Here is a 20767-nt window from a genome sequence, read left to right on the forward strand (position 1 = left end):
TAGGAGTGTATCAGTATCACATAACTAGGAGTGTATTCATATCACATAACTAGGAGTGTATTCATATCACATAACTAGGAGTGTATCCGTATCACATAACTAAGAGTGTATTCATATCACATAACTAAGAGTGTATCCGTATCACATAACTAAGAGTGTATCCGTATCACATAACTAGGAGTGTATCTATATCACATAACTAGGAGTGTATTCATATCACATAACTAGAAGTGTATCAGTATCCCATAACTAGGAGTGTATCAATATCACATAACTAGGAGTGTATCAGTATCACATAACTAGGAGTGTATTCATATCATAACTGGGAGTGTATTCATATCACATAACTGGGAGTGTATTCATATCACATAACTAGGAGTGTATCAGTATCACATAACTAGGAGTGTATCTATATCACATAACTAGGAGTGTATTCATATCACATAACTAGGATTGTATCCGTATCACATAACTAAGAGTGTATCCGTATCACATAACTAGGAGTGTATCCGTATCACATAACTAGGAGTGTATTCATATCACATAACTAAGAGTGTATCCGTATCACATAACTAAGAGTGTATCTATATCACATAACTAGGAGTGTATTCATATCACATAACTAGGAGTGTATCAGTATCACATAACTAGGAGTGTATCAGTATCACATAACTAGGAGTGTATTCATATCACATAACTAGGAGTGTATTCATATCACATAACTAGGAGTGTATCTATATCACATAACTAGGAGTGTATTCATGTCACATAACTAGGAGTGTATCAGTATCACATAACTAGGAGTGTATCTATATCACATAACTAGGAGTGTATTCATATCACATAACTAAGAGTGTATCAGTATCACATAACTTAGAGTGTATTCATATCACATAACTAGGAGTGTGTCCGTATCACATAACTAGGAGTGTATTCATATCACATAACTAGGAGTGTATCAGTATCACATAACTAGGAGTGTATTCATATCACATAACTGAGAGTGTATCAGTATCACATAACTAGGAGTGTATTCATATCATAACTGGGAGTGTATTCATATCACATAACTAGGAGTGTATTCATATCACATAACTAGGAGTGTATCAGTATCACATAACTAGGAGTGTATCTATATCACATAACTAGGAGTGTATTCATATCACATAACTAGGAGTGTATCCGTATCACATAACTAAGAGTGTATCCGTATCACATCACTAGGAGTGTATTCGTATCACATAACTAGGAGTGTATTCATATCACATAACTAAGAGTGTATCAGTATCACATAACTAGGAGTGTATCTATATCACATAACTAGGAGTGTATCAGTATCACATAACTAGGAGTTTATCTATATCACATAACTAGGAGTGTATTCATATCACATAACTAGGAGTGTATTCGTATCACATAACTAAGAGTGTATCTATATCACATAACTAAGAGTGTATCAGTATCACATAACTAGGAGTGTATTCATATCACATAACTGGGAGTGTATTCATATCACATAACTAGGAGTGTATCTATATCACATAACTAGGAGTGTATTCATGTCACATAACTAGGAGTGTATCAGTATCACATAACTAGGAGTGTATCTATATCACATAACTAGGAGTGTATTCATATCACATAACTAGGAGTGTATCCGTATCACATAACTAGGAGTGTATTCATATCACATAACTAGGAGTGTATCAGTATCACATAACTAGGAGTGTATTCATATCACATAACTGAGAGTGTATCAGTATCACATAACTAGGAGTGTATTCATATCATAACTGGGAGTGTATTCATATCACATAACTAAAAGTGTATTCATATCACATAACTAGGAGTGTATCAGTATCACATAACTAGGAGTGTATCTATATCACATAACTAGGAGTGTATTCATATCACATAACTAGGAGTGTATCCGTATCACATAACTAAGAGTGTATCCGTATCACATAACTAGGAGTGTATCCGTATCACATAACTAGGAGTGTATTCATATCACATAACTAAGAGTGTATCCGTATCACATAACTAAGAGTGTATCTATATCACATAACTAGGAGTGTATTCATATCACATAACTAGGAGTGTATCAGTATCACATAACTAGGAGTGTATCAGTATCACATAACTAGGAGTGTATTCATATCACATAACTAGGAGTGTATTCATATCACATAACTAGGAGTGTATCTATATCACATAACTAGGAGTGTATTCATGTCACATAACTAGGAGTGTATCAGTATCACATAACTAGGAGTGTATCTATATCACATAACTAGGAGTGTATTCATATCACATAACTAGGAGTGTATCCGTATCACATAACTAGGAGTGTATTCATATCACATAACTAGGAGTGTATCAGTATCACATAACTAGGAGTGCATTCATATCACATAACTAGGAGTGTATTCATATCACATAACTAAGAGTGTATCAGTATCACATAACTTAGAGTGTATTCATATCACATAACTAGGAGTGTGTCCGTATCACATAACTAGGAGTGTATTCATATCACATAACTAGGAGTGTATCAGTATCACATAACTAGGAGTGTATTCATATCACATAACTAAGAGTGTATCCGTATCACATAACTAGGAGTGTATTCATATCACATAACTAGGAGTGTATTCATATCACATAACTAGGAGTGTATCTATATCACATAACTAGGAGTGTATTCATGTCACATAACTAGGAGTGTATCAGTATCACATAACTAGGAGTGTATCTATATCACATAACTAGGAGTGTATTCATATCACATAACTAAGAGTGTATCCGTATCACATAACTAGGAGTGTATCCGTATCACATAACTAGGAGTGTATCAGTATCACATAACTAGGAGTGTATTCATATCACATAACTAGGAGTGTATTCATGTCACATAACTAAGAGTGTATCCATATCACATAACTAGGAGTGTATCCGTATCACATAACTAGGAGTGTATCCGTATCACATAACTAGGAGTGTATTCATGTCACATAACTAAGAGTGTATCCGTATCACATAACTAAGAGTGTATCCGTATCACATAACTAGGAGTGTATCCGTATCACATAACTAGGAGTGTATTCATATCACATAACTAAGAGTGTATCCGTATCACATAACTAAGAGTGTATCTATATCACATAACTAGGAGTGTATTCATATCACATAACTAGGAGTGTATTCATGTCACATAACTAAGAGTGTATCCATATCACATAACTAGGAGTGTATCCGTATCACATAACTAGGAGTGTATCCGTATCACATAACTAGGAGTGTATTCATATCACATAACTAGGAGTGTATTCATGTCACATAACTAGGAGTGTACCAGTATCACATAACTAAGAGTGTATCAGTATCACACAACTAGGAGTGTATCAGTATCACATAACTAGGAGTGTATTCATATCACATAACTAGGAGTGTACCAGTATCACATAACTAAGAGTGTATCAGTATCACACAACTAGGAGTGTATCAGTATCACATAACTAGGAGTGTATTCATATCACATAACTAGGAGTGTATTCATATCACATAACTAGGAGTGTATCCGTATCACATAACTAAGAGTGTATTCATATCACATAACTAAGAGTGTATCCGTATCACATAACTAAGAGTGTATCCGTATCACATAACTAGGAGTGTATCTATATCACATAACTAGGAGTGTATTCATATCACATAACTAGAAGTGTATCAGTATCCCATAACTAGGAGTGTATCAATATCACATAACTAGGAGTGTATCAGTATCACATAACTAGGAGTGTATTCATATCATAACTGGGAGTGTATTCATATCACATAACTGGGAGTGTATTCATATCACATAACTAGGAGTGTATCAGTATCACATAACTAGGAGTGTATCTATATCACATAACTAGGAGTGTATTCATATCACATAACTAGGATTGTATCCGTATCACATAACTAAGAGTGTATCCGTATCACATAACTAGGAGTGTATCCGTATCACATAACTAGGAGTGTATTCATATCACATAACTAAGAGTGTATCCGTATCACATAACTAAGAGTGTATCTATATCACATAACTAGGAGTGTATTCATATCACATAACTAGGAGTGTATCAGTATCACATAACTAGGAGTGTATCAGTATCACATAACTAGGAGTGTATTCATATCACATAACTAGGAGTGTATTCATATCACATAACTAGGAGTGTATCTATATCACATAACTAGGAGTGTATTCATGTCACATAACTAGGAGTGTATCAGTATCACATAACTAGGAGTGTATCTATATCACATAACTAGGAGTGTATTCATATCACATAACTAAGAGTGTATCAGTATCACATAACTTAGAGTGTATTCATATCACATAACTAGGAGTGTGTCCGTATCACATAACTAGGAGTGTATTCATATCACATAACTAGGAGTGTATCAGTATCACATAACTAGGAGTGTATTCATATCACATAACTGAGAGTGTATCAGTATCACATAACTAGGAGTGTATTCATATCATAACTGGGAGTGTATTCATATCACATAACTAGGAGTGTATTCATATCACATAACTAGGAGTGTATCAGTATCACATAACTAGGAGTGTATCTATATCACATAACTAGGAGTGTATTCATATCACATAACTAGGAGTGTATCCGTATCACATAACTAAGAGTGTATCCGTATCACATCACTAGGAGTGTATTCGTATCACATAACTAGGAGTGTATTCATATCACATAACTAAGAGTGTATCAGTATCACATAACTAGGAGTGTATCTATATCACATAACTAGGAGTGTATTCATATCACATAACTAGGAGTGTATTCATATCACATAACTATGAGTGTATCAGTATCACATAACTAAGAGTGTATTCATATCACATAACTAGGAGTGTATCAGTATCACATAACTAAGAGTGTATTCATATCACATAACTATGAGTGTATCAGTATCACATAACTAAGAGTGTATTCATATCACATAACTAGGAGTGTATCCGTATCACATAACTATGAGTGTATCCGTATTACATAACTAGGAGTGTATCCGTATCACATAACTAGGAGTGTATTCGTATCACATAACTAGGAGTGTATTCATATCACATAACTAGGAGTGTATTCATATCACATAACTATGAGTGTATCAGTATCACATAACTAAGAGTGTATTCATATCACATAACTAGGAGTGTATCCGTGTCACATAACTAAGAGTGTATCCGTGTCACATAACTAGGAGTCTATCCGTGTCACATAACTAGGAGTGTATCCGTATCACATAACTAGGAGTGTATTCATATCTCATAACTAAGAGTGTATCCATATCACATAACTAGGAGTGTATCCGTGTCACATAACTAGGAGTGTATCCGTGTCACATAACTAGGAGTGTATCCGTATCACATAACTAGGAGTGTATTCATATCACATAACTAGGAGTGTATTCATGTCACATAACTAGGAGTGTATCCGTATCACATAACTAAGAGTGTATTCGTATCACATAACTAAGAGTGTATCCGTATCACATAACTAGGAGTGTATCCGTATCACATAACTAGGAGTGTATTCATATCACATAACTAAGAGTGTATCCGTATCACATAACTAAGAGTGTATCTATATCACATAACTAGGAGTGTATTCATATCACATAACTAGGAGTGTATCAGTATCACATAACTAGGAGTGTATCAGTATCACATAACTAGGAGTGTATTCATATCACATAACTAGGAGTGTATTCATATCACATAACTAGGAGTGTATCTATATCACATAACTAGGAGTGTATTCATGTCACATAACTAGGAGTGTATCAGTATCACATAACTAGGAGTGTATCTATATCACATAACTAGGAGTGTATTCATATCACATAACTAAGAGTGTATCAGTATCACATAACTTAGAGTGTATTCATATCACATAACTAGGAGTGTGTCCGTATCACATAACTAGGAGTGTATTCATATCACATAACTAGGAGTGTATCAGTATCACATAACTAGGAGTGTATTCATATCACATAACTGAGAGTGTATCAGTATCACATAACTAGGAGTGTATTCATATCATAACTGGGAGTGTATTCATATCACATAACTAGGAGTGTATTCATATCACATAACTAGGAGTGTATCAGTATCACATAACTAGGAGTGTATCTATATCACATAACTAGGAGTGTATTCATATCACATAACTAGGAGTGTATCCGTATCACATAACTAAGAGTGTATCCGTATCACATCACTAGGAGTGTATTCGTATCACATAACTAGGAGTGTATTCATATCACATAACTAAGAGTGTATCAGTATCACATAACTAGGAGTGTATCTATATCACATAACTAGGAGTGTATTCATATCACATAACTAGGAGTGTATTCATATCACATAACTATGAGTGTATCAGTATCACATAACTAAGAGTGTATTCATATCACATAACTATGAGTGTATCAGTATCACATAACTAAGAGTGTATTCATATCACATAACTATGAGTGTATCAGTATCACATAACTAAGAGTGTATTCATATCACATAACTAGTAGTGTATCCGTATCACATAACTATGAGTGTATCCGTATTACATAACTAGGAGTGTATCCGTATCACATAACTAGGAGTGTATTCGTATCACATAACTAGGAGTGTATTCATATCACATAACTAGGAGTGTATTCATATCACATAACTATGAGTGTATCAGTATCACATAACTAAGAGTGTATTCATATCACATAACTAGGAGTGTATCCGTGTCACATAACTAAGAGTGTATCCGTGTCACATAACTAGGAGTCTATCCGTGTCACATAACTAGGAGTGTATCCGTATCACATAACTAGGAGTGTATTCATATCTCATAACTAAGAGTGTATCCATATCACATAACTAGGAGTGTATCCGTGTCACATAACTAGGAGTGTATCCGTGTCACATAACTAGGAGTGTATCCGTATCACATAACTAGGAGTGTATTCATATCACATAACTAGGAGTGTATTCATGTCACATAACTAGGAGTGTATCCGTATCACATAACTAAGAGTGTATTCGTATCACATAACTCGGAGTGTATCCATATTACATAACTAAGAGTGTATCCATATCACATAACTAGGAGTGTATTCATATCACATAACTAGGAGTGTATCCGTATTACATAACTAGGAGTGTATCAGTATCACATAACTAAGAGTGTATCCATATCACATAACTAGGAGTTTATTCATATCACATAACTAGGAGTGTATCCGTATCACATAACTACGAGTGTATTCATATCACATAACTAGGAGTGTATCTGTATCACATAACTACGAGTGTATCCGTATCACATAACTAGGAGTGTATTCATATCACATAACTAGGAGTGTATCCGTATCACATAACTAAGAGTGTATTCATATCACATAACTAAGAGTGTATCCGTATCACATAACTAAGAGTGTATCCGTATCACATAACTAGGAGTGTATTCATATCACATAACTAAGAGTGTATTCATATCACATAACTAAGAGTGTATCCGTATCACATATCTAGGAGTGTATTCATATCACATAACTAGGAGTGTATTCATATCACATAACTAGGAGTGTATCCGTATCACATAACTAGGAATGTATTCATATCACATAACTAAGAGTGTATTCATATCACATAACTAGGAGTGTATCCGTATCACATAACTAGGAGTGTATTCGTATCACATAACTAGGAGTGTATCTATATCACGTACAGTTTTGTAACTAGGAGTGTATCTATATCACATAACTCAGAATGTGTTCGTATCATCCCTTATGACATGGACCTAACAGAATTGTTTCAACACAATACCAATAATGACTCGGGTACCAAAACATGCCATATTTCAGTACTAAATCTAAGCAAGTATGCATGGTGGAAAATTAACAAATACAGACCATATCATTAACGCAATTACCTTTCACAATTATAGACTCCTGAATGGGCTGAAAGTGATACATGCCAGAAATGTAATGCTCCATTCTTTTGGAACTTGAAGAAGATGTGGACTGAGAAAACATTGGGGATTAGACAGGTATGTCTTGATGTGAATTGAGAAAACATTGGGGATAAGACAGGTATGTCTTGATGTGAACTGAGAAAACATTGGGGATTAGACAGGTATGTCTTGATGTGAACTGAGAAAACAATGGGGATAAGACAGGTATGTCTTGATGTGAACTGAGAAAACATTGGGGATTAGACAGGTGTGTCTTGATGTGAACTGAGAAAACATTGGGGATTAGACAGGTATGTCTTGATGTGAACTGAGAAAACATTGGGGATTAGACAGGTATGTCTTGATGTGAACTGAGAAAACATTGGGGATTAGACAGGTGTGTCTTGATGTGAACTGAGAAAACATTGGGGATAAGACAGGTATGTCTTGATGTGAATTGAGAAAACATTGGGGATTAGACAGGTATGTCTTGATGTGAACTGAGAAAACATTGGGGATAAGACAGGTATGTCTTGATGTGAACTGAGAAAACATTGGGGATTAGACAGGTGTGTCTTGATGTGTACTGAGAAAACATTGGGGATAAGACAGGTATGTCTTGATGTGAATTGAGAAAACATTGGGGATTAGACAGGTATGTCTTGATGTGTACTGAGAAAACATTGGGGATTAGACAGGTATGTCTTGATGTGAACTGAGAAAACATTGGGGATTAGACAGGTATGTCTTGATGTGTACTGAGAAAACATTGGGGATAAGACAGGTATGTCTTGATGTGAACTGAGAAAACATTGGGGATTAGACAGGTATGTCTTGATGTGAACTGAGAAAACATTGGGGATTAGACAGGTATGTCTTGATGTGAACTGAGAAAACATTGGGGATTAGACAGGTATGTCTTGATGTGTACTGAGAAAACATTGGGGATTAGACAGGTATGTTTTGATGTGAACTGAGAAAACATTGGGGATTAGACAGGTATGTCTTGATGTGTACTGAGAAAACATTGGGGATAAGACAGGTGTGTCTTGATGTGAACTGAGAAAACATTGGGGATAAGACAGGTATGTCTTGATGTGTACTGAGAAAACATTGGGGATTAGACAGGTATGTCTTGATGTGAACTGAGAAAACATTGGGGATTAGACAGGTGTGTCTTGATGTGTACTGAGAAAACATTGGGGATTAGACAGGTATGTTTTGATGTGAACTGAGAAAACATTGGGGATTAGACAGGTGTGTCTTGATGTGTACTGAGAAAACATTGGGGATAAGACAGGTATGTCTTGATGTGAATTGAGAAAACATTGGGGATTAGACAGGTATGTCTTGATGTGAACTGAGAAAACATTGGGGATTAGACAGGTATGTCTTGATGTGAACTGAGAAAACATTGGGGATTAGACAGGTATGTCTTGATGTGAACTGAGAAAACATTGGGGATTAGACAGGTATGTCTTGATGTGTACTGAGAAAACATTGGGGATTAGACAGGTGTGTCTTGATGTGTACTGAGAAAACATTGGGGATAAGACAGGTATGTCTTGATGTGAATTGAGAAAACATTGGGGATTAGACAGGTATGTCTTGATGTGTACTGAGAAAACATTGGGGATTAGACAGGTATGTCTTGATGTGAACTGAGAAAACATTGGGGATTAGACAGGTATGTCTTGATGTGAACTGAGAAAACATTGGGGATTAGACAGGTGTGTCTTGATGTGAACTGAGAAAACATTGGGGATTAGACAGGTATGTCTTGATGTGAACTGAGAAAACATTGGGGATTAGACAGGTATGTCTTGATGTGAACTGAGAAAACATTGGGGATTAGACAGGTATGTCTTGATGTGAACTGAGAAAACATTGGGGATTAGACAGGTATGTCTTGATGTGAACTGAGAAAACATTGGGGATTAGACAGGTATGTCTTGATGTGAACTGAGAAAACATTGGGGATTAGACAGGTATGTCTTGATGTGAACTGAGAAAACATTGGGGATTAGACAGGTATGTCTTGATGTGAACTGAGAAAACATTGGGGATTAGACAGGTATGTCTTGACAGGAGCTGAGAAAACATTGGGGATTAGACATGTATGTCTTGGTGTGAACTGAGAAAACATTGGGGATAAGACAGGTATATCTTGATGTGAACTGAGAAAACATTGGGGATAAGACAGGTGTGTCTTGACAGGAGCTGAGAAAACATTGGGGATTAGACAGGTATGTCTTGATGTGAACTGAGAAAACATTGGGGATAAGACAGGTATGTCTTGATGTGAACTGAGAAAACATTGGGGATAAGACAGGTATGTCTTGATGTGTACTGAGAAAACATTGGGGATTAGACAGGTGTGTCTTGATGTGTACTGAGAAAACATTGGGGATAAGACAGGTATGTCTTGATGTGAATTGAGAAAACATTGGGGATTAGACAGGTATGTCTTGATGTGTACTGAGAAAACATTGGGGATTAGACAGGTATGTCTTGATGTGAACTGAGAAAACATTGGGGATTAGACAGGTATGTCTTGATGTGAACTGAGAAAACATTGGGGATTAGACAGGTATGTCTTGATGTGAACTGAGAAAACATTGGGGATTAGACAGGTATGTCTTGATGTGAACTGAGAAAACATTGGGGATTAGACAGGTATGTCTTGATGTGAACTGAGAAAACATTGGGGATTAGACATGTATGTCTTGACAGGAGCTGAGAAAACATTGGGGATTAGACAGGTATGTCTTGATGTGAACTGAGAAAACATTGGGGATTAGACAGGTATGTCTTGACAGGAGCTGAGAAAACATTGGGGATTAGACAGGTATGTCTTGATGTGAACTGAGAAAACATTGGGGATTAGACAGGTATGTCTTGACAGGAGCTGAGAAAACATTGGGGATTAGACAGGTATGTCTTGATGTGAACTGAGAAAACAATGGGGATAAGACAGGTATATCTTGATGTGAACTGAGAAAACATTGGGGATTAGACAGGTATGTCTTGATGTGAACTGAGAAAACATTGGGGATTAGACAGGTATGTCTTGATGTGAACTGAGAAAACATTGGGGATTAGACAGGTATGTCTTGATGTGAACTGAGAAAACAATGGGGATAAGACAGGTATATCTTGATGTGAACTGAGAAAACATTGGGGATTAGACAGGTATGTCTTGATGTGAACTGAGAAAACATTGGGGATTAGACATGTATGTCTTGGTGTGAACTGAGAAAACAATGGGGATAAGACAGGTATATCTTGATGTGAACTGAGAAAACATTGGGGATTAGACAGGTATGTCTTGACAGGAGCTGAGAAAACATTGGGGATTAGACATGTATGTCTTGGTGTGAACTGAGAAAACATTGGGGATTAGACAGGTATGTCTTGACAGGAGCTGAGAAAACATTGGGGATTAGACAGGTATGTCTTGATGTGAACTGAGAAAACATTGGGGATTAGACAGGTATGTCTTGACAGGAGCTGAGAAAACATTGGGGATTAGACATGTATGTCTTGATGTGTACTGAGAAAACATTGGGGATTAGACAGGTATGTCTTGATGTGAATTGAGAAAACATTGGGGATTAGACAGGTATGTCTTGATGTGAACTGAGAAAACATTGGGGATAAGACAGGTGTGTCTTCTTGTGAATTGAGAAAACATTGAGGATTAGACAGGTATGTCTTGACAGGAGCTGAGAAAACATTGGGGATTAGACAGGTATGTCTTGACAGGAGCTGAGAAAACATTGGGGATTAGACAGGTATGTCTTGATGTGAACTGAGAAAACATTGGGGATTAGACAGGTATGTCTTGATGTGAACTGAGAAAACATTGGGGATTAGACAGGTATGTCTTGATGTGAACTGAGAAAACATTGGGGATAAGACAGGTATGTCTTGATGTGAATTGAGAAAACATTGGGGATTAGACAGGTATGTCTTGATGTGAACTGAGAAAACATTGGGGATAAGACAGGTGTGTCTTCTTGTGAATTGAGAAAACATTGAGGATTAGACAGGTATGTCTTGATGTGAATTGAGAAAACATTGGGGATTAGACAGGTATGTCTTGATGTGAATTGAGAAAACATTGGGGATTAGACATGTATGTCTTGGTGTGAACTGAGAAAACATTGGGGATAAGACAGGTGTGTCTTCTTGTGAATTGAGAAAACATTGAGGATTAGACAGGTATGTCTTGATGTGTACTGAGAAAACATTGGGGATTAGACAGGTATGTCTTGACAGGAGCTGAGAAAACATTGGGGATTAGACAGGTATGTCTTGATGTGAACTGAGAAAACATTGGGGATAAGACAGGTATGTCTTGATGTGAACTGAGAAAACATTGGGGATAAGACAGGTATGTCTTGATGTGTACTGAGAAAACATTGGGGATTAGACAGGTATGTCTTGATGTGAATTGAGAAAACATTGGGGATTAGACAGGTATGTCTTGATGTGAACTGAGAAAACATTGGGGATTAGACAGGTATGTCTTGATGTGTACTGAGAAAACATTGGGGATTAGACAGGTATGTCTTGATGTGAACTGAGAAAACATTGGGGATTAGACATGTATGTCTTGGTGTGAACTGAGAAAACATTGGGGATAAGACAGGTATGTCTTGATGTGAACTGAGAAAACATTGGGGATTAGACAGGTATGTCTTGATGTGTACTGAGAAAACATTGGGGATAAGACAGGTATGTCTTCTTGTGAATTGAGAAAACATTGGGGATTAGACATGTATGTATTGATGTGAACTGAGAAAACATTGAGGATTAGACAGGTATGTCTTGACAGGAGCTGAGAAAACATTGGGGATTAGACAGGTATGTCTTGATGTGAACTGAGAAAACATTGGGGATTAGACAGGTATGTCTTGATGTGAACTGAGAAAACATTGGGGATAAGACAGGTATGTCTTGATGTGAACTGAGAAAACATTGGGGATAAGACATGTATGTATTGATGTGTACTGAGAAGACAATGTGGATTAGACAGGTATGTCTTGATGTGAACTGAGAAAACATTGGGGATTAGACAGGTGTGTCTTGATGTGAATTGAGAAAACATTGGGGATTAGACAGGTATGTCTTGATGTGTACTGAGAAAACATTGGGGATTAGACATGTATGTCTTGATGTGGACTGAGAAAACATTGGGGATAAGACAGGTATGTCTTGATGTGAACTGAGAAAACATTGGGGATTAGACAGGTGTGTCTTGATGTGAACTGAGAAAACATTGGGGATTAGACAGGTATGTCTTGATGTGAACTGAGAAAACATTGGGGATAAGACAGGTATGTCTTGATGTGAACTGAGAAAACATTGGGGATAAGACAGGTATGTCTTGATGTGAACTGAGAAAACATTGGGGATAAGACAGGTATGTCTTGATGTGAACTGAGAAAACATTGGGGATAAGACAGGTATGTCTTGATGTGAACTGAGAAAACATTGGGGATAAGACAGGTATGTCTTGATGTGAACTGAGAAAACATTGGGGATAAGACAGGTATGTCTTGATGTGTACTGAGAAAACATTGGGGATTAGACAGGTATGTCTTGATGTGAACTGAGAAAACATTGGGGATTAGACAGGTGTGTCTTGATGTGAACTGAGAAAACATTGGGGATTAGACAGGTATGTATTGATGTGTACTGAGAAAACATTGGGGATTAGACAGGTATGTCTTGATGTGAACTGAGAAAACATTGGGGATTAGACAGGTATGTCTTGATGTGAACTGAGAAAACATTGGGGATTAGACAGGTATGTCTTGATGTGTACTGAGAAAACATTGGGGATTAGACAGGTGTGTCTTGATGTGAACTGAGAAAACATTGGGGATTAGACAGGTATGTCTTGATGTGAACTGAGAAAACATTGGGGATTAGACAGGTATGTCTTGACAGGAGCTGAGAAAACATTGGGGATTAGACAGGTATGTCTTGATGTGAACTGAGAAAACATTGGGGATTAGACAGGTATGTCTTGACAGGAGCTGAGAAAACATTGGGGATTAGACAGGTATGTCTTGATGTGAACTGAGAAAACATTGGGGATTAGACAGGTATGTCTTGATGTGAACTGAGAAAACATTGGGGATTAGACAGGTATGTCTTGATGTGAACTGAGAAAACATTGGGGATTAGACAGGTATGTCTTGATGTGAACTGAGAAAACATTGGGGATTAGACAGGTGTGTCTTGATGTGTACTGAGAAAACATTGGGGATTAGACAGGTATGTCTTGATGTGAATTGAGAAAACATTGGGGATTAGACAGGTATGTCTTGATGTGAACTGAGAAAACATTGGGGATTAGACAGGTGTGTCTTGATGTGAATTGAGAAAACATTGGGGATTAGACAGGTATGTCTTGATGTGAACTGAGAAAACATTGGGGATTAGACAGGTATGTCTTGATGTGAACTGAGAAAACATTGGGGATTAGACAGGTATGTCTTGATGTGTACTGAGAAAACATTGGGGATTAGACAGGTATGTCTTGATGTGTACTGAGAAAACATTGGGGATTAGACAGGTATGTCTTGATGTGTACTGAGAAAACATTGGGGATAAGACAGGTATGTCTTGATGTGAACTGAGAAAACATTGGGGATAAGACAGGTATGTCTTGATGTGTACTGAGAAGACAATGTGGATTAGACAGGTATGTCTTGATGTGTACTGAGAAGACAATGTGGATTAGACAGGTATGTCTTGATGTGAACTGAGAAAACATTGGGGATAAGACAGGTATGTCTTGATGTGAACTGAGAAAACATTGGGGATTAGACAGGTGTGTCTTGATGTGAATTGAGAAAACATTGGGGATTAGACAGGTATGTCTTGATGTGTACTGAGAAAACATTGGGGATAAGACAGGTATGTCTTGATGTGAATTGAGAAAACATTGAGGATAAGACAGGTATATCTTGATGTGAATTGAGAAAACATTGAGGATAAGACAGGTATGTCTTGATGTGAACTGAGAAAACATTGGGGATAAGACAGGTATGTCTTGATGTGAATTGAGAAAACATTGGGGATAAGACAGGTATGTCTTGATGTGAACTGAGAAAACATTGAGGATTAGACATGTATGTATTGATGTGTACTGAGAAGACAATGGGGATTAGACAGGTATGTCTTGATGTGTACTGAGTAAACATTAGGATTAGACAGATATGTCTTGATGTGAACTGAGAAAACATTGGGGATAAGACAGGTATGTCTTGATGTGAACTGAGAAAACATTGGGGATAAGACAGGTATGTCTTGATGTGTACTGAGAAAACATTGGGATTAGACATGTATGTCTTGATGTGTACTGAGAAGACAATGGGGATTAGACAGGTATGTCTTGATGTGAATTGAGAAAACATTGGGGATTAGACAGGTATGTCTTGATGTGAACTGAGAAAACATTGGGGATTAGACAGGTATGTCTTGATGTGAATTGAGAAAACATTGGGGATTAGACAGGTATGTCTTGATGTGAACTGAGAAAACATTGGGGATTAGACAGGTATGTCTTGATGTGAACTGAGAAAACATTGGGGATTAGACAGGTATGTCTTGATGTGAACTGAGAAAACATTGGGGATTAGACAGGTATGTCTTGATGTGAATTGAGAAAACATTGGGGATTAGACAGGTATGTCTTGATGTGTACTGAGAAAACATTGGGGATTAGACAGGTATGTCTTGATGTGAACTGAGAAAACATTGGGGATAAGACATGTATGTCTTGATGTGTACTGAGAAAACATTGGGGATTAGACAGGTATGTCTTGATGTGAACTGAGAAAACATTGAGGATTAGACAGGTATGTCTTGATGTGTACTGAGAAAACATTGGGGATAAGACAGGTATGTCTTGATGTGTACTGAGAAAACATTGGGGATAAGACAGGTATGTCTTGATGTGAATTGAGAAAACATTGAGGATTAGACAGGTATGTCTTGATGTGAACTGAGAAAACATTGAGGATTAGACAGGTATGTCTTGATGTGAATTGAGAAAACATTGAGGATTAGACAGGTATGTCTTGGTGTGTACTGAGAAGACAATGGGGATTAGACAGGTATGTCTTGATGTGAATTGAGAAAACATTGAGGATTAGACAGGTATGTCTTGGTGTGTACTGAGAAGACAATGGGGATTAGACAGGTATGTCTTGATGTGAATTGAGAAACCATTGAGGATTAGACAGGTGTGTCTTGATGTGAACTGAGAAAACATTGGGGATTAGACAGGTATGTATTGATGTGTACTGAGAAGACAATGGGGATTAGACAGGTATGTCTTGATGTGTACTGAGAAAACATTGGGGATAAGACAGGTATGTCTTGATGTGTACTGAGAAAACATTGGGGATAAGACAGGTGTGTCTTGATGTGAACTGAGAAAACATTGGGGATTAGACATGTATGTCTTGATGTGTACTGAGAAAACATTGGGGATAAGACAGGTATGTCTTGATGTGAACTGAGAAAACATTGAGGATTAGACAGGTATGTCTTGATGTGAACTGAGAAAACATTGGGGATTAGACAGGTATGTCTTGATGTGAACTGAGAAAACATTGGGGATTAGACAGGTATGTCTTGATGTGAACTGAGAAAACATTAGGATTAGACAGGTATGTCTTGATGTGAACTGAGAAAACATTGGGGATAATACAGGTATGTCTTGATGTGTACTGAGAAAACTTTGAGGATTAGACATGTATGTATTGATGTGTACTGAGAAGACAATGTGGATTAGACAGGTATGTCTTGATGTGTACTGAGTAAACATTAGGATTAGACAGGTATGTCTTGATGTGAACTGAGAAAACATTGGGGATAATACAGGTATGTCTTGATGTGTACTGAGAAAACTTTGAGGATTAGACATGTATGTATTGATGTGTACTGAGAAGACAATGGGGATTAGACAGGTATGTCTTGATGTGTACTGAGTAAACATTAGGATTAGACAGGTATATCTTGATGTGAACTGAGAAAACATTGGGGATAAGACAGGTATGTCTTGATGTGAACTGAGAAAACATTGGGGATAAGACAGGTATGTATTGATGTGAACTGAGAAAACATTGGGGATAAGACAGGTATGTCTTGATGTGAACTGAGAAAACAATGGGGATAAGACAGGTATATCTTGATGTGAACTGAGAAAACATTGGGGATAAGACAGGTATGTCTTGATGTGAACTGAGAAAACATTGGGGATAAGACAGGTATGTATTGATGTGAACTGAGAAAACATTGGGGATAAGACAGGTATGTCTTGATGTGAACTGAGAAAACAATGGGGATAAGACAGGTATGTCTTGATGTGAATTGAGAAAACATTGGGGATAAGACAGGTATGTCTTGATGTGAACTGAGAAAACAATGGGGATAAGACAGGTATGTCTTGATGTGAACTGAGAAAACATTGGGGATAAGACAGGTATGTATTGATGTGAACTGAGAAAACATTGGGGATAAGACAGGTATGTCTTGATGTGAACTGAGAAAACATTGGGGATTAGACAGGTGTGTGGTTGATGTGTACTGAGTAAACATTAGGATTAGACAGGTATGTCTTGATGTGAACTGAGAAAACATTTGGGATAAGACAGGTATGTCTTGATGTGAACTGAGAAAACATTGGGGATAAGACAGGTATGTATTGATGTGTACTGAGAAAACAATGGTGATTAGACAGGTATGTCTTGATGTGAACTGAGAAAACATTGGGGATTAGACAGGTATGTCTTGATGTGAACTGAGAAAACATTGGGGATTAGACAGGTATGTCTTGATGTGAACTGAGAAAACATTGGGGATTAGACAGGTATGTCTTGATGTGAACTGAGAAAACATTGGGGATTAGACAGGTATGTCTTGATGTGTACTGAGAAAACATTGGGGATTAGACAGGTATGTCTTGATGTGAACTGAGAAAACATTGGGGATTAGACAGGTATGTCTTGATGTGAACTGAGAAAACATTGGGGATTAGACAGGTATGTCTTGATGTGAACTGAGAAAACATTGGGGATTAGACAGGTGTGTCTTGATGTGAACTGAGAAAACATTGGGGATTAGACAGGTATGTCTTGATGTGAACTGAGAAAACATTGGGGATTAGACAGGTATGTCTTGATGTGAATTGAGAAAACATTGGGGATTAGACAGGTATGTCTTGATGTGAACTGAGAAAACATTGGGGATTAGACAGGTATGTCTTGATGTGAACTGAGAAAACATTGGGGATTAGACAGGTATGTCTTGATGTGAACTGAGAAAACATTGGGGATTAGACAGGTATGTCTTGATGTGAACTGAGAAAACATTGGGGATTAGACAGGTATGTCTTGATGTGAACTGAGAAAACATTGGGGATTAGACAGGTATGTCTTGATGTGTACTGAGAAAACATTGTGGATTAGACAGGTATGTCTTGATGTGTACTGAGAAAACATTGGGGATTAGACAGGTATGTCTTGGTGTGAACTGAGAAAACATTGGGGATAAGACAGGTATGTCTTGATGTGAACTGAGAAAACATTGGGGATTAGACAGGTATGTCTTGATGTGAACTGAGAAAACATTGGGGATTAGACAGGTATGTCTTGATGTGAACTGAGAAAACATTGGGGATTAGACAGGTATGTCTTGATGTGTACTGAGAAAACATTGGGGATAAGACAGGTATGTCTTGATGTGAACTGAGAAAACATTGGGGATAAGACAGGTATGTCTTGATGTGAACTGAGAAAACATTGGGGATTAGACAGGTATGTCTTGATGTGAACTGAGAAAACATTGGGGATAAGACAGGTATGTCTTGATGTGAACTGAGAAAACATTGGGGATTAGACAGGTATGTCTTGATGTGAACTGAGAAAACATTGGGGATAAGACAGGTATGTCTTGATGTGAACTGAGAAAACATTGGGGATTAGACAGGTATATCTTGATGTGAACTGAGAAAACATTGGGGATTAGACAGGTATGTCTTGATGTGAACTGAGAAAACATTGGGGATAAGACAGGTATGTCTTGATGTGAACTGAGAAAACATTGGGGATTAGACAGGTATGTCTTGATGTGAACTGAGAAAACATTGGGGATAAGACAGGTATGTCTTGATGTGAACTGAGAAAACATTGGGGATTAGACAGGTATGTCTTGATGTGTACTGAGAAAACATTGGGGATTAGACAGGTATGTCTTGATGTGAATTGAGAAAACATTGGGGATTAGACAGGTATGTCTTGATGTGAACTGAGAAAACATTGGGGATAAGACAGGTATGTCTTGATGTGAACTGAGAAAACATTGGGGATAAGACAGGTATGTCTTGATGTGAACTGAGAAAACATTGGGGATAAGACAGGTGTGTCTTCTTGTGAATTGAGAAAACATTGGGGATTAGACAGGTGTGTCTTGATGTGTACTGAGAAAACATTGGGGATAAGACAGGTATGTCTTGATGTGAACTGAGAAAACATTGGGGATAAGACAGGTATGTCTTGATGTGAACTGAGAAAACATTGGGGATAAGACAGGTGTGTCTTCTTGTGAATTGAGAAAACAATGGGGATTAGACAGGTATGTCTTGATGTGTACTGAGAAAACATTGGGGATAAGACAGGTATGTCTTGATGTGTACTGAGAAAACATTGGGGATAAGACAGGTATGTCTTGATGTGAACTGAGAAAACATTGGGGATAAGACAGGTATGTCTTGATGTGAACTGAGAAAACATTGGGGATAAGACAGGTATGTCTTGATGTGAACTGAGAAAACATTGGGGATTAGACAGGTATGTCTTGATGTGTACTGAGAAAACATTGGGGATAAGACAGGTATGTCTTGATGTGAATTGAGAAAACATTGGGGATAAGACAGGTATGTCTTGATGTGAACTGAGAAAACATTGGGGATTAGACAGGTATGTCTTGATGTGAACTGAGAAAACATTGGGGATTAGACAGGTATGTCTTGATGTGAACTGAGAAAACATTGGGGATTAGACAGGTATGTCTTGATGTGAACTGAGAAAACATTGGGGATTAGACAGGTATGTCTTGATGTGAACTGAGAAAACATTGGGGATTAGACAGGTATGTCTTGATGTGAATTGAGAAAACATTGGGGATTAGACAGGTGTGTCTTGATGTGTACTGAGAAAACATTGGGGATTAGACAGGTGTGTCTTGATGTGTACTGAGAAAACATTGGGGATTAGACAGGTATGTCTTGATGTGAACTGAGAAAACATTGGGGATTAGACAGGTATGTCTTGATGTGAACTGAGAAAACATTGGGGATTAGACAGGTGTGTCTTGATGTGTACTGAGAAAACATTGGGGATTAGACAGGTATGTCTTGATGTGAACTGAGAAAACATTGGGGATTAGACAGGTATGTCTTGATGTGTACTGAGAAAACATTGGGGATTAGACAGGTGTGTCTTGATGTGAACTGAGAAAACATTGGGGATTAGACAGGTGTGTCTTGATGTGTACTGAGAAAACATTGGGGATTAGACAGGTATGTCTTGATGTGAACTGAGAAAACATTGGGGATTAGACAGGTATGTCTTGATGTGTACTGAGAAAACATTGGGGATTAGACAGGTATGTCTTGATGTGAATTGAGAAAACATTGGGGATTAGACAGGTGTGTCTTGATGTGAACTGAG

General features: G+C 37.4%; 1 protein-coding gene across 2 annotated transcripts in view; it reads left to right on the forward strand.

Annotated features, from left to right (window-relative positions):
* Positions 1 to 20767, forward strand: part of LOC102807394 (WD repeat and FYVE domain-containing protein 2-like) — a 120308-nt gene that overhangs the window by 37817 nt on the left and 61724 nt on the right. For both annotated transcript variants that reach the window (XM_085502691.1, XM_085502695.1), the window contains one exon: positions 8007 to 8108. In XM_085502691.1, the coding sequence (XP_085358817.1) occupies positions 8007 to 8108 (102 nt within the window). The remainder of the gene's footprint in view (positions 1 to 8006; positions 8109 to 20767) is intronic.

The sequence above is a fragment of the Saccoglossus kowalevskii genome, chromosome 1, assembly GCF_978046115.1.
Source record: "Saccoglossus kowalevskii chromosome 1, keSacKowa6.1, whole genome shotgun sequence".
NCBI lineage: Eukaryota > Metazoa > Hemichordata > Enteropneusta > Harrimaniidae > Saccoglossus > Saccoglossus kowalevskii.